Genomic DNA, 14685 nt, shown 5'->3' with positions numbered 1-14685 from the left:
GAAAAGCAGGAGGCAAATCCCTCTGCCTGTCACAGACAGTTTCTATTTCATAAGCCTGTCACAGTCACGTGGGTTGCCACTGTGAATCTTTGTGAAATTTTGATTCTTGTATATCACCTTTTCCTTTACTCCATGAAGTTATTTTTAAGAAAGACTTCTCCCAAACAAATCCATTGTTCCATCTGCATTTACTGTTTTATAAGGATTTTAGAGGGCTTTTTATTCTTTATCAGATTGGAAAACCACCCTAGTAAGTTTTGGCACCCTTCGAAAATAAAGCAGTTTTTGGCCAAAGACTTACAGATAACAAATGCCATTCTTATTTTACATCCAGCCAATTAAATCACTGAAAAATACTGACTTCCAAAGCAATGTGAAACTATTTAGAGTCCTTAACCCTCTTTGACTCATTCGTTAACACATTTAGTCTATAGCATTTTCCAGGAATTATTTAATTAGCTTTACTAAGTAGTTTTTGGTAAATTTATTCACATTACCTTTGTTTTTTCAGTTACTATTAAACATTGTAAATTAGAATTATTCCTTTAATCAAATTATAAAAGATAAGTGGCTTTGCTCATGAACAGCAAATGCACTGCTTATGTGCTGTCGTCTCAAAACCAGCATTGCTAATCTGTCAAACTTCCTTTCCCTGAAGCAGACAGCCTCAGAATCCTCCTTAACACCACGCTTAGAGATAGCTACTACCCATCAGAGGTAGTAATGAATCTTACCAGCCATCTTTGGTTCAATCTAGTCTCCTGTTTTTACACATTCTATAAATGAAAATAAAAAATTAAACAAGATACCCCATTCCTGATACTCTAGGAGGCTTTCTTTTATCAAAGGTCTGGATCAGAGACAAAACATGCAACACTATTATCTGTATAGTAATACTTAGCCAATAGTATTTGTGAACATATGTGCTTAGGTAGCAGGGAAGAGTCTGATGATGAAATGAGTGCACACCAAAACCAGACAAAGACATTATAATAAAGGGAACTTATAGACCAATATCTCTTATGAACGTAGATGCAAAAATCCTCAACAAAATATTATAAATCAAAGCCAACAATATGTAAAAAAGAATTAGATACCATGACCAAGAAGGATATATTCCAGGTATGGAAGGCTGGTTTAACATTTGAAAATCAATTAATGTAATTTATCAAATCAACAGGCTCTAAAGGAGAAAAACCATTTGACCATATCAATATATGCAGAAAAGGCAGCTAATCAAGTACAATACCCATTCATGACAAAAACTTTCAACAAACTAGAAATACAGGGGAATTTCCTTAAGTTGATAAAGAACATCTATAAAAACTACAGAGAGCATCATACTTAATGATAAGAAACTAAATATTTTTCCCCTAAGATCAGGAACAAGGAAACATGTCCCTTCTCACCATTTCTATTCAGCATTGTACTGGAGGTCCTGGCTTAATGCAACAAGACAAGAAAAGGACATAAAAGTATACAGATTGGGAAGGAATAAATAAAATTGTCTTTGCTCATAAGTAAAATGATTGCCTATGTAGAAAATCCCCCAAAATTGATCAAAAAAAAGGAAAGAAAGAAAAACACTTTCTGGAACTTAATAAGCAATTAGAACAAAGTTTCTGGATATGAGATTGGCATTAAAATGTTGACTACTTTTTTAATATCAGCAATGAAAAATTAGAATTTGAAACAAAAAATGGAATATCATTTACTTTAGCACCAAAAATTTTCTATAATATTTGTATGAGGAAGATGACAAAACTTTGATGAAAGAAATAAAAAAAATATCTGATAAAGAAATAGATATCCCATGTTCATGGAAAGGAATATTCAATATTGTTAAGGTGTCAGCTCTTCCCAGCTTGATCCATGTAGTCAATGAAATTCCAATCACAATCTCAGCAAGTAATTTTGTGGGTATTGACAGATTGATTCTAAATTTTATATGGATATGTGAAAGACTCAGAATAGTCAATACAACACTGAAGAAGGAGGAAGAAAAGGAGGAGGAGAAAGGGGAAGGACGGACTTCAAGACTTACTATAAAATTACAGTAATCAAAACTGTGGTATTGGGGGGAAAAAGATAGACAGTCAGTGGAACAGAATAGAGAGCCCAGAAACAGACCCACACAGGTATAGTCAACTGATCCTGGACAAAGCAGCACAGATAATTCAATGGAAAAGAATCGTTTTTTAAAGAAATGATGCTGGAAAAACTGGACATTTATAAGTTAGCCACTATTTGAATTTAAAAACTTCTGCTCTTTGAAGTGAAAAGACAGTCCATAGAGTGGGATAATATCTTTGCAAAACACCTATCTGACAAAAGACTTGTATCCAAAATATACAAAGAACTCTAAAACTCAACAATAAGAAAACAACCCAATTTTTTTTTTTTTTTTAACCTCTCACTGTTGTGGCCTCTCCCGTTGCGGAGCACAGGCTCCGGACACGCAGGCTCAGCGGCCATGGCCCACGGGCCCAGCCGCTCCGCGGCATGTGGGATCCTCCCGGACCGGGGCACGAACCCGTGTGCCCTGCATCGGCAGGCGGACTCTCAACCACTGCGCCACCAGGGAAGCCCAACAACCCAGTTTTTTAAAAAAGGCCTGAACAGACATCTTACTGAAGATTTACAAATGACAAATAACTGTATGAAAATATACTCAACATCATATGTCGTGAGGGAATTGCAAATTAAAAAAACGAGACACCATTACACATCTATTAGAATGGCTAAAATCCAAATCACTGACAGCACCAAATGCTACTGAGGATGTGACACAACAGGATCACTCATTCACTGATGAAAGGAATGCAAGATAGTACAGCATCTTTAGAAGACTGGCAGTTACAAAGCTAAACATAGATTTAACATAGGATTCAGTAATCACATTCCTGTTTACCCCAAGGAGTAAAAAACCTGCATACAAATGTTTATAGCAGTTTTATTCGTGGTTGCCAAAATTTGGAAGCAACTCGAGAAGTCCTTCAATAGCTGAATGGATAAAGCCCACTGATATAGTCATACATATAGTCATACAATAGACCAGCGATGGGGAATGACAGGGGGTGGCAGATGAAGCTTCACTTGCTCGCCTCCCTGCTGCTTACCTCCTGCTGTGCGGCCAGGTTCCTAACAGGCTGTGGACCCATACTGGTCTGTGGCCTGAGCGTTGGGGACCCCTGCAATAGACTATTAAATCAGTCATAAAAAGAAAATCTCTTAAGCCAAGAAAAGACATGGAGAAATGCATAATACTAAGTGAAAGAAGCCAATCTGAAAAGCCTCCATACTCTGATTCCAACTATATGACATTCTGGAAAGGACAAAATTATAGAGATAGTAAAAAATTCAGTGGTTTCTGGAGGTTTGGGGGGAGGGGGAAGAAGGAAGAGATGAATAGGTGGAGGACAGGGGATTTTTCAGGATGTTGAAACTATTCCCTATGACTCAGTAATGGGAGATACGTGACATTATGCATTTGGCAAAACCCATACAACTTAGAACACAGAGTGAACCCAAAAGTAAACTGAGGTTAATAATTAATAATAATGTATCAATATCATCAATAAAGGTACATAAATTTTAACAAATGTAACACATTAATGCAAAATGTTACTGGTAGGGGAATTTGTGTATGTGGAGGAGAGAGTATATGGGAATCTGTCTTTTCTGCTCTATTTGTCTTAAAGTGAAACTGCTCTAGAATATAAAGTCTGTTAATTAAAAAAATTAAGAAGTATAAAAACTATTTAATTTAAAATTAATGTATTTGAGCCATTTATATTAACTAAAGAACACTGAGCTATTTTAAATCTCTTGTGAAATAAGGGAATAGTGTAAATAATAGAACATTGAACAATATAATAATGCAGCAAGATAAAATTTTACTAAAATGCAAAAATGCTTTTCATGCTGAAGTGCTCACTGAAATCCAAGAGAAATATGTTTAAAATATAATTCAGAGATAGTGTGTCTATGGAGATATAGTAAAGTAAGTTTAATTATAGAAGCTGACATTATTTAAAGCATTTTCTTCCTTATTTAATGTTTCAACTCTCATCATTTTAAAATGAAAACTAAGCAATAAATATGTTTTTTAATATGTGAATGCTATAAATTTATCTAATATCTATTTTACCTAATATTAGTTTATCGCTACCTATCTTTAAAATCACTATGAAAGTTTTATTATAGGTATTAATAGTGACGGCAGTGACATAGATGATGCAAAGCATATTGTTTAATTTATGTTAAGATTTTAACTTTCCATTCGTTTAGGAGGGATACACAGTATTTTTAAAAATTTAATCAGCACAGTGATTGATTTTTAAAAATGTATTTATATATATCAGGAAACAGTTCATTCTATAATTGTAGTTGGTTTCACTAGTGAATTTAAACCTATGCATTGACTTTTTGAGCTTCATATCTGAGCAATTATGATATATTCTTTGGCAGTTCATATCCACACATCCATTTTCATGTGGATACATGTAACTTACACTTAGAGATGTTTCAAACATATACAAAGCACCTTATTCTGCAAATGATTTAAGATGGAGTATGATGTTAGTAGATATACTTGGTTGGGTCTGTTAAAGATGAAACTTTACAGTTTCATTCAACCATATTTTTATCATATTTTGTGAGCACTGATCTATTAGCAATATGGAAAGACTTTGCATTTGAGGTAAGATTCAGGTAGCATTTTATTAATTGTATAGATAAAACAATAGAAAGAATGCCATGCTTTTAGAACTAGAAGTGACCTCAGGATAGGGGTGTAGAGGCTTTCCAGGCTAAAATTAGCAGGTTATAGGGCTTCAGTATTTTATATTGCATTAATGAACACTATTTTACTGTTTTACTACTATTTTTATCCACTGTGTTTTTGAGAATTTTGTTTCTTTTGATGCATAATAATCTATATTAAATAAAGATTTTGTAGAGGAACTGCATTTTATAGTGGTTAAGAGCTTTGGATTCACACAGAAGTGGGTTCAAATAAATCTTGGCTGTACTGTATAGTAGCTATGTGATCTGGGGTATGCTACATGATGTTTCACATCTCTTTTGCCCTCTTAATACCAGTTCCTTCCTCATAAGGATGGTGTGCATTTCAAGCACTTAACAGGTATTGTATTATTTGGCCAATCCCTGTCTCTTAGGAAGTGCCACACAAATAAGAGTGGCTGCTGTTGTCCTCAGCATTCATACTGTTTACAAGATAGGGTCTTCTAGAATGTTCATGGAGTCATTACAGACCCTCATAATTTTGTCATTTTCTTGGTGTTCAGTAATGTCTACAACATCCAAAGAGTCAATGCTGTCTGGATAATGTAATTGAAGTATAGGAACATGATAATGGGGAACAGCTACTAGTTTGACAATATTCTTAAGATAAAGTTTTATTATTCAGAGTGTAAGGGGTTGTAGTTCTTTGGATTCTGAAAATCACCAAGACGATACTTAGTTTTTATTTTAGGAATTTTCTCTCTTGTGACTAAAACAATGGAATTTTCTTTAAATGTCATCCAAGTTCGTGCTGAATAGCTTAAAAATATTCCCAAACCTTGCATTGTAGCTACAAAGGAGTTCTATCCAGACTGACAACTAGGCCATGGTTTATTACAGGATCTGCTTTTAACATTATTTTGTCTGGAATGAACAGAGCGGTTGAAGAAACTCCATCCATCTTTTTGTTTATTTGACATCTATGCCACATTAAATGTTCCTTAAGAAACAATATATAAACAAGAAATTCTCCTTAACAGTGACGATTACTCATCAGTAAGATAAATCTCTTAACAGTGATACCAAAGGAATCCTGTCAAGCAATGTCGGTGAAAATTTTAAAAAAGCATATTTTTTAAACTTAAGAATAAATTTTTAAGCCAGATATTTTAGCTTCATTTTCTTTCCAAGAGTTAGCACTACAGAGTATGCTCAAGTTGTTTTTTCTCTTCAACAAAATTAGCACCATCTCTCAAGCTCTCCTTGTTCTAGCTCAATCGCTGATTATGTAGATATGAATAATTAGTAGAAATAGAGTGTGCCCTTTTTGTTGTTAATGTTTATCAAAAGGTGAAAAAATACTGAGCAAGTAAATGAAGACTGTGATAAATATATTTTGCTCTGCTTTCATATATTTTCATGTGCTTTCTGGGAGGGTTTTTTTGTTTGGTTTTTGTTTCGGGTTTTTTTTTTTTTTTTTTTTAAGTGATTTGGGGGATGGAAGGAAGGAAGGGAATAGAGTAATTGAGGCAGGAAGAATACCTTCCCGGCACTGTGCAGTTTTTCCTGAGAACGTTAGGAACTGAATGAAGAATCTCTGTCCTGGAATTTAGAGCAACTAGTAGTTTGTAAGTAACCATGCATTGTCAACAAATAGTCACTCTCTGTGTTTCTTAACTTCTTATCTTTTATTAGGTATATTTTCAGATTTATTTATTTGGGAATTTGAGTGTTTTTTTTTTAAGTCTCCTGGTTGTTAAATATAGATTCTGTTCTGGAGGGATGGGAGACTTCTACTTATTATTCAGTGAGTATATTTTAAATATTAGTCTGTGACCAGTGTGTGAGTTGCTAACCAGTTGATGTTTTCAATAGTACAGCCAGGATAGCAACCTCCTCCATAAGTTAGTGTTTAGCTTTATGATTGTCTCTAAATATTTGAATCTGTGTTTGACCTGCATCCTTAACATTTATTAAATTGGTAGATGCTATATAGGTTATAGAATTCTAATTCTGAATTCTTATTGCTCATGAATAAAGATCAAGATTGATCCAGTTACTTATTGTTGGATCATAGAGATCTCTTGATATATTAATCCTAGCAATTGCTGGCCATTTAGCTATATCACAAATAGCCCTGGAAAGCTCTTTCCAGGTGCTTGTCTTAATCGACATTCCACACAGGACATGTGTCTAGTTTCACATGAATGGAGCATGATAAGAAAAGTGTAAATTGGTGACAGTCAGGAACTGGGAGTCCACCAAAGGAACAGTATTCTCTAGTCATTGCTATAAAGAGGGAGGTGGGGGAACAGAAGAGTTAACCATTAGAGTGCTTTAAAAAAAATAGCAAAATTAAAATCAAAGGACAGTTTTTATACTGACTGATGGTTGTACCAGGGAAAACTACTATATTTGTAAAAGTTTGCTACTTTTACCCTAACCTTATCCATTAAAGATGATAGTATGAATGAAATTGTAGAGTTGAAAGGTAACTTTTATAAATCGGATTAACATTCTCAGTGTATGTGAAAGCTGAAACCAAAAGATTTTAACTGACCCAAGCATGCAAAAATAACTTCTGGACTGAGATTATAACTAGGTTTTGTCATTTTTATTCTAGTATTTTTTAAAAATAGATTTTGCAATGTCTACTAACACAAGTCCACTGTAAAGTATATTTAATATTTTTGGAGTGGAAAGTGAATTTAGAGTTTCCTTTTCCTGTCCAGTTCCATATTCTCACTTTATTTATGTGAATCTGAGGTCCAGTAACTTGCCCAAGGTGACATAGCTAGTTAAAGGCCAGTTTTAGTGTTATGTTTTAGCAGGTCATTCATACGTTAGTGGCAATCAGTCTAGCTAGTGATCAGAGTCAGTTTTTGAGGAATAATTTTTCAGAACACTCAGATGAATGTTGTGATTTATGTTCCTTTTAAGAGGCATCAAATAATGGACTCTGTTCATATCAGTCAGTTTTTAAAGTGCCAGGAACAATTGCTGCTGAATGGTTTGCATGCCGAATAGGCCAGTGCAGCATTTGAACCTGTTATAAGAGTAATCATGTGAAAGCCTGGCTGTCTATAGTAGGGTAGCTCTGTGTTTCCAGGGACAAGATAGTTTGTGCATTAATAAGTCATGTGTGTTAATATTTGTGATGGCACAGAATATCTCCTTCTGCCACAATCAGATAGTAACTTTCATTTGATATTTTTCTGATAGTGATATAATACTTAGTGACATAGAGTTTGAAAAAAATACATACGCATATACATGTGTATGTGTGTGTATGCACTTATTTTAAGGTAGGAAATTGTTGGAAAGGAAGCAATAGGGCTGTGCACAGTTAAGTATACCAAGAATTTCCAACTCTAAATTAAATCCTGGTGTGAAAAGAGCGATTTTTTCTCCCCTTATATGTGTATCTGATCTGGATGATTACTCATTTGTAGGGAACACTATCAGATTACGTATTTGCCCTGTGTTCACACCCAACACCCCCTACCCCCATCACTCACAAAAGCTAGGCTGACCTCTATTTGTACCTAGGTTGTAGCCTAGCCCTTCTCCCTTCTGATTCATTCCTCGGCCTTTTCAGATTAGGATTGGTCCATCCTGGCCTTCTCTTCAGGCCTCTGTTCTCCTTTCTTTTATGCTGTGTACTTATTTGTGTTTATTTGGTCAACGTTTTAGCTTTGGAGGCTAAGAGCTCACAAACCGGTACTCCTAGAATAAGTTCTCACTATGTATTCTCTACAGTTTATCACCCTCAAGGGATGGAAAATTCGTTCTCGGGGAGCACAAATATCTTTCCTATCTGCCTCTGTTTTTATGTGTAAAACACAGATGTACATGCAGTACATAAACAGATATACAGTATATGTATCATTTTAAAATTTCATAGGTGCAAATGATTCGGAAAAATACGCCTAAAAAAACTTAGCCAGCAATAATGAAATAAAGGTTGAGAACACTGTTCTACACCTATATATATCTATATCCTTTCCCAGCGTCTCCACTTAGATGTTATTCAAAAACTTCAAGTTCACTTGTCCCAAACTGAAACAATTCTTTTTTCTCCACCCCACCCAAATCTTCTTCTCATTCTTTCTGTCCCGTTTCAATAGATGTCATCATGTGGGTTTCCATGCCCACCCTGTCCCATTATCTCATGCCTAAGGCATTACCTCATCTCAGGCTGTTTTCTTTCCCTGCCTGGTTTATTGCTACAGCTTTTAAAATTATTCTTCCTGCTCTGTTTTTACCCTTGCTCTAATCTTTTATCCACACTGTGCTACAAGGAGCTTTCTAAAATGTACGTCTGATTAGCTCTCATCTAGTTTAAAACCTCCCAGTTCTTAGGGACCAGAATCCTATATCCATAGCATGGTCTGCCTTTCTTTTAATTTTCTGGCCTTCTCCTCATATTTCTTTCTACTCTCCCTACTTCCCCCTCCCCGCAACATGTACTTTTATTTTGGAGTCACGTGGACTCCTCTAAAGTGCCACTTTCTTCCTCATCTATGGTCTTTTTCAAATGCTGCTCCATCTGCCTCTGATACTGTGACTTTGAGTTTTTTCCTTCCCTTCCCCAACCCATACAACTTCCTGCCTGCTGGTGTTCAGTTCAGGTGCCCTGTCCTCCTAGGCATACTGTATGATTATTTTTAGTATACTCTTTGTCACACAGGGGAAATGCATATTTTCTGGGGTTTCCCCCCCGCCCCCACTAAATGGCTTCTTGAGGAATGACTTATTGGTTGTTGCGTCTCCGACTCCTGCCGTAACCAATAGGCATTCTATAAATCTGTGCCAAATGAAAAAATGAGCAAGCATGTGGGATTGTTTCAAGTGTTGATATTATATACATTCCCAGGTTGTCCTGTTTTCCTGGGCATTTCACCATATTTTTTTTCCCCCATGCAACATTGCATACTAGATTGAATTAAGCTTATTCCTTCTTTACAGTAAATATTAATGACTTAGACCAAACAACAGTATATGAAGAGTAGCTTTTCAAGTGTTTAAATAGTGGCTTTTCAAAAATAGCATTAACTAATTTTACAGCTCATTTATTTCTTATCTATAAAAAACAGTATTAACATTATTTAAGTAGAGAGACTATCAACATATTTTTGACTCTGTATTTTTTCTCCCTCTCATTCTGTTTAGCTAAAGGACACAAAATCAGCAGATCAGAAAACAACACTACTACATTTTCTTGTGCAAATATGTGAAGAAAACTACCCTGATATCCTCAATTTTGTGAATGATTTGGAACATTTGGACAAAGCTAGTAAAGGTTTGTGCTTTTACAGAAAAGACTTTCGTGCTCTGGGTCTTCAGTTGGTACAGAAAATAATGTCTTTTATTTGAACATACTTGCCACTTTGTCACTGTGTTTTCATACTGAATATGCCATTTTAAAAATAGAGAGAAAGTTGTAGGACATTTACTTTATCAATTGTCATTATTGGAGCTATGACTTTAATTTTCTGACTGGATAGTGAGGCCCTATATACAAAAACATATCATTTTGCAGTTGTTTTTTTTTTTTAACATCTTTACCAGAGTATAATTGCTTTACAATGTCAAGTTAGTTGCTGCTGTATAACAAAGTGAATCAGCTATATCTATACATATAACCCCATATCTCCTCCCACTTGCGTCTCCCTCCCACCCTCGCTATCCCACCCCTCTAGGTGGTCACAAAGCACCGAGCTGATCTCCCTGTGCTCTATGGCTGCTTCCCACTAGCTATCTATTTTATATTTGGTGGTGTATATATGTCCATGCCACTCTCTCACTTTGCACCAGCTTACCCTTCCCCCTCCCCATGTCCTCAAGTCCATTCTCTACCTCTGGGTTTTTATTCCTGTCCTGCCCCTAGGTTCTTCATAACCATTTTTTTTTTTTTTAGATTCCATATATACGTGTTAGCATATGGTAGTTGTTTTTCTCTTTCTGACTTACTTCACTCTGTATGACAGACTCTAGGTCCATCCACCTCACTACAAATAACTCAATTTTGTTTCTTTTTACGGCTGATTAATATTCCATTGTGTATATGTACCACATCTTCTTTATCCATTCACCTGTCAATGGACACTTAGGTTGCTTCCATGGCCTGGCTATTGTAAATAGTACTGCAATGAACATGGTGGTGTATGTTGCTTTTTGAATTATGGTTTTCTCAGGGTATATGCCCAGTAGTGGGGTTGCTGGGTAATATGGTAGTTCTATTTTTAGTTTTTTAAGGAACCTCCATACTGTTCTCCATAGTGGCTATATCAGTTTACATTCCCACCAACAGTGCAAGAGGGTTCCCTTTTCTCCACATCTTCTCCAGCATTTATTGTTTGTAGATTTTCTGATGATGGCCATTCTGACCAGTGTGAGGTGATACCTCATCGTAGTTTTGATTTGCATTTCTCTAATGATTGGCGATGTTGAGCATCCTTTCATGTGTTGTTGGCAATCTGTATATATTCTTTGGAGAAATGTCTATTTAGGTCTTCTGCCCATTTTTGGATTGGGTTGTTTGTTTTTTTCATATTGAGCTGCATAAGCTGCTTGTATATTTTGGAGATTAATCCTTTGTCCGTTGCTTTGTTTGCAAATATTAGCTAAAGGACACAAATTTCTCCGATTTCTCCCATTCTGAGTGTTGTCTTTTCATCTTGTTTATGGTGTCCTTTGCTGTGCAAAAGTTTTTAAGTTTCATTAGGTCCCATTTGTTTGTTTTTATTTCCATTTCTCTAGAAGGTGGGTCAAAAAGGATCTTGCTGTGATTTATGTCATAGAGTGTTCTGCCTATGTTTTCCTCTAAGAGTTTGATAGTGTCTGGTCTTACATTTAGGTCTTTAATCCATTTTGAGTTTATTTTTGTGTATGGTGTTAGGGAGTGTTCTAATTTTATTCGTTTACATGTAGCTGTCCAGTTTTCCCAGCACCACTTATTGAAGAAGCTGTCTTTTCTCCATTGTATATTCTTGCCTCCTTTATCAAAGGTAAGGTGACCATATGTGTGTGGGTTTATGTCTGGGCTTTCTATCCTGTTCCCTTGATCTATATTTCTGTTTTTCTGCCTGTATCATACTGTCTTGATTACTGTAGCTTATAGTATAGTCTGAAGTCTGGGAGCTTTATTCCTCCAGCTCCGTTTTTCTTTCCCAAGATTGCTTTGGCTATTCAGGGCCTTTTGTGTTTCCATACAAATTGTGCAATTTTTTGTTCTAGTTCTGTGAAAAATGCCATTGGTAGTTTGATAGGAATTGCATTGAATCTGTAGATTGCTATGGGCAGTATAGTCATTTTCACAGTGTTGATTCTTCCAATCCAAGAGCATGGTATATCTCTCCATATTAACAAATTGAAGGAGAAAAACAATATGATCATCTCAGTAGATGCAGAAAAAGCTTTCGGCAAAATTCAACACCCATTTATGATAAAAACTCTCCAGAAAGTAGGCATAGAGGGAACTTACCTCAACATGATAAAGGCCATATATGACAAACCCACAGCCAACATCTTTCTCAATGGTGAAAAACTGAAACCATTTCCACTAAGATCAGGAACAAGACAAGTGTGCCCACTCTCACCACTCTTATTCAGCATCGTTTTCGAAGTTTTAGCCACAGCAATCAGAGGAGAAAAAGAAATAAAAGGAATCCAAAACAGAAAAGAAGAAGTAAAACTGTCACTGTTTGCAGGTGACATGATACTATACTTAGAGAAAATTAAAGATGCTACCAGAAAACTACTAGAGCTAATCAATGAATTTGGTAAAGTTGCAGGATACAAAATTAATGCACAAAAATCTCGTGCATTCCTATACACTAGTCATGAAAAATCAGAAAGAGAAATTAAGGAAACACATCCATTTACCATTGCAACAAAAAGAATAAAGTACTTAGGAATAAACCTACCTAAGGAGACAAAAGACCTGTATGCAGAAAACTATGAGACACTGATGAAAGAAATAGAAATTAAAGAGGATACAAACAGATGAAGAGATATACCATGTTCTTGCATTGGAAGTTTTGCAGTTTAAACCTTCTGAATACCTGCCAGCCCCACCTTCTGCTGCTAAGCCACTTCCACTGTGTCCAGTGCAGTTCTCTTTGGATGAGTCATTCATAAGCACCTGGGATGATTATGCATCTGAGCCAAGCACCTGTAGTCAGTGTCCCCCTTGGCCTGATTCTGAATCTCCATCTGCCTACCTTGCAAGTAGAGCCCGCTTCCTTTGCCCCAGTAGGCACCAAACTGCCATAGATTCCAGTCACTCCTTCGTAATAGCTCAGTTTCTAAGCTCCTTCTTAGCCCCTGCTGTGGGCTTAGATCTGGTTACAGAAAGGGTCAGAGAAAGGATAGTCCTATTATTTATATTTGGTTTGAATATGACTTATGCAGTTTTTTGAACATCTGAAGCATCCAGGTTATATATCACATCAGTTCTGTGGGAAAAAAACTTTACTTGCCTCAAAAAAAAAATGAATTTACAAATACACATTTGGGTGAATATATACAAATGTATAGATATACATTTTGGAAGACATCTCATTTGGTCTGGGAGAGTATCTCTATTCTTTTTGTACAGGCCAATGGTCATTTGTCAACTTAAAGAAAGATACTTTGTTCCAGTAGTATAGTGAATTTTTCTTTTAAATTAAAAAAAAATCACTTTTATCATTTCATACCCTGTTTATTTTTTTGAATTTTATTTTATTTATTTTTTATATACAGCAGGGTGTTATTAGTCATCAGTTTTATACACATCAGTGTATACATGTCGATCCCAATCTCACAATTCATCACACCGCCAACCCCAACCAACACCCACTGCTTTCCCCCCTTGATGTCCATACGTTTGTTCTCTATGTCTGTGTCTCAATTTCTGCCCTGCAAACCGCTTCATCTGTACCATTTATCTAGGTTCCACATATATGCGTTAATGTACGATATTTGTTTTTCTCTTTCTGACTTACTTCACTCTGTATGACAGTCTCTAGATCCATCCACGTCTCAAAAAATGACCCAATTTGGTTCCTTTTTATGGCTGAGTAATATTCCATTGTATATATGTACCACATCTTCTGTATCCATTCATCTGTCAGTGGGCATATAGGTTGCCTTCCATGACCTGGCTATTGTAAATAGTGCTGCAATGAATATTGGGGTGCATGTGTCTTTTTGAATTATGGTTTTCTCAGGGTATATGCCCAGTAGTGGGATTGCTGGATCATATGGTAATTCTATTTTTAGTTTTTTAAGGAACCTCCATACTGTTCTCCATAGTGGCTGTATCAATTTACATTCCCACTAACAGTGCAAGAGGGTTCCCTTTTCTCCACACCCTCTCCAGCATTTGTTGTTTGTAGATTTTCTGATGATGCCTATTCCAACTGGTGGGAGGTGATACCTCATTGTAGTTTTGGTTTTTTTTTTTAATTATTTATTTATGGCTGTGTTGGGTCTTCGTTTCTGTGCGAGGGCTTTCTCCTGTTGTGGCAAGCGGGGGCCACTCTTCATCACGGTGCTCAGGCCTCTCACTATCGCAGCCTCTCTTGTTGCGGAGCACAGGCTCCAGACGCGCAGGCTCAGTAGTTGTGGCTCACGGGCCTAGTTGCTCCGCGGCATGTGGGATCTTCCCAGACCAGGGCTCGAACCCATGTCCCCTGCATTGGCAGGCAGATTCTCAACCACTGCGCCACCAGGGAAGCCCTCATTGTAGTTTTGATTTGCATTTCTCTAATAATTAGTGATGTTGAGCAGCTTTCCATGTGCTTCTTTTAGGCAGATTCTCAACCACTGCGCCACCAGGGAAGCCCTCATTGTAGTTTTGATTTGCATTTCTCTAATAATTAGTGATGTTGAGCAGCTTTTCATGTGCTTCTTTGCCATCTGTATGTCTTCTTTAGAGAAATGTCTATTTAG

At 36.3% G+C, this 14685-nt stretch overlaps 1 protein-coding gene across 1 annotated transcript in view; it reads left to right on the top strand.

Annotated features, from left to right (window-relative positions):
• The window catches only part of DIAPH3 (diaphanous related formin 3), a 408148-nt gene that overhangs the window by 164937 nt on the left and 228526 nt on the right, over positions 1 to 14685 (top strand). The window contains 1 exon segment of the mRNA XM_024767214.1: positions 9919 to 10048. Within this exon segment, the coding sequence (XP_024622982.1) occupies positions 9919 to 10048 (130 nt within the window).

The sequence above is a fragment of the Neophocaena asiaeorientalis genome, unplaced genomic scaffold (genome assembly GCF_003031525.2).
Source record: "Neophocaena asiaeorientalis asiaeorientalis breed wild unplaced genomic scaffold, Neophocaena_asiaeorientalis_V1.1 scaffold127, whole genome shotgun sequence".
NCBI classification, from domain to species: domain Eukaryota; kingdom Metazoa; phylum Chordata; class Mammalia; order Artiodactyla; family Phocoenidae; genus Neophocaena; species Neophocaena asiaeorientalis.
This window is presented reverse-complemented; position numbering and strand designations above follow the sequence as displayed.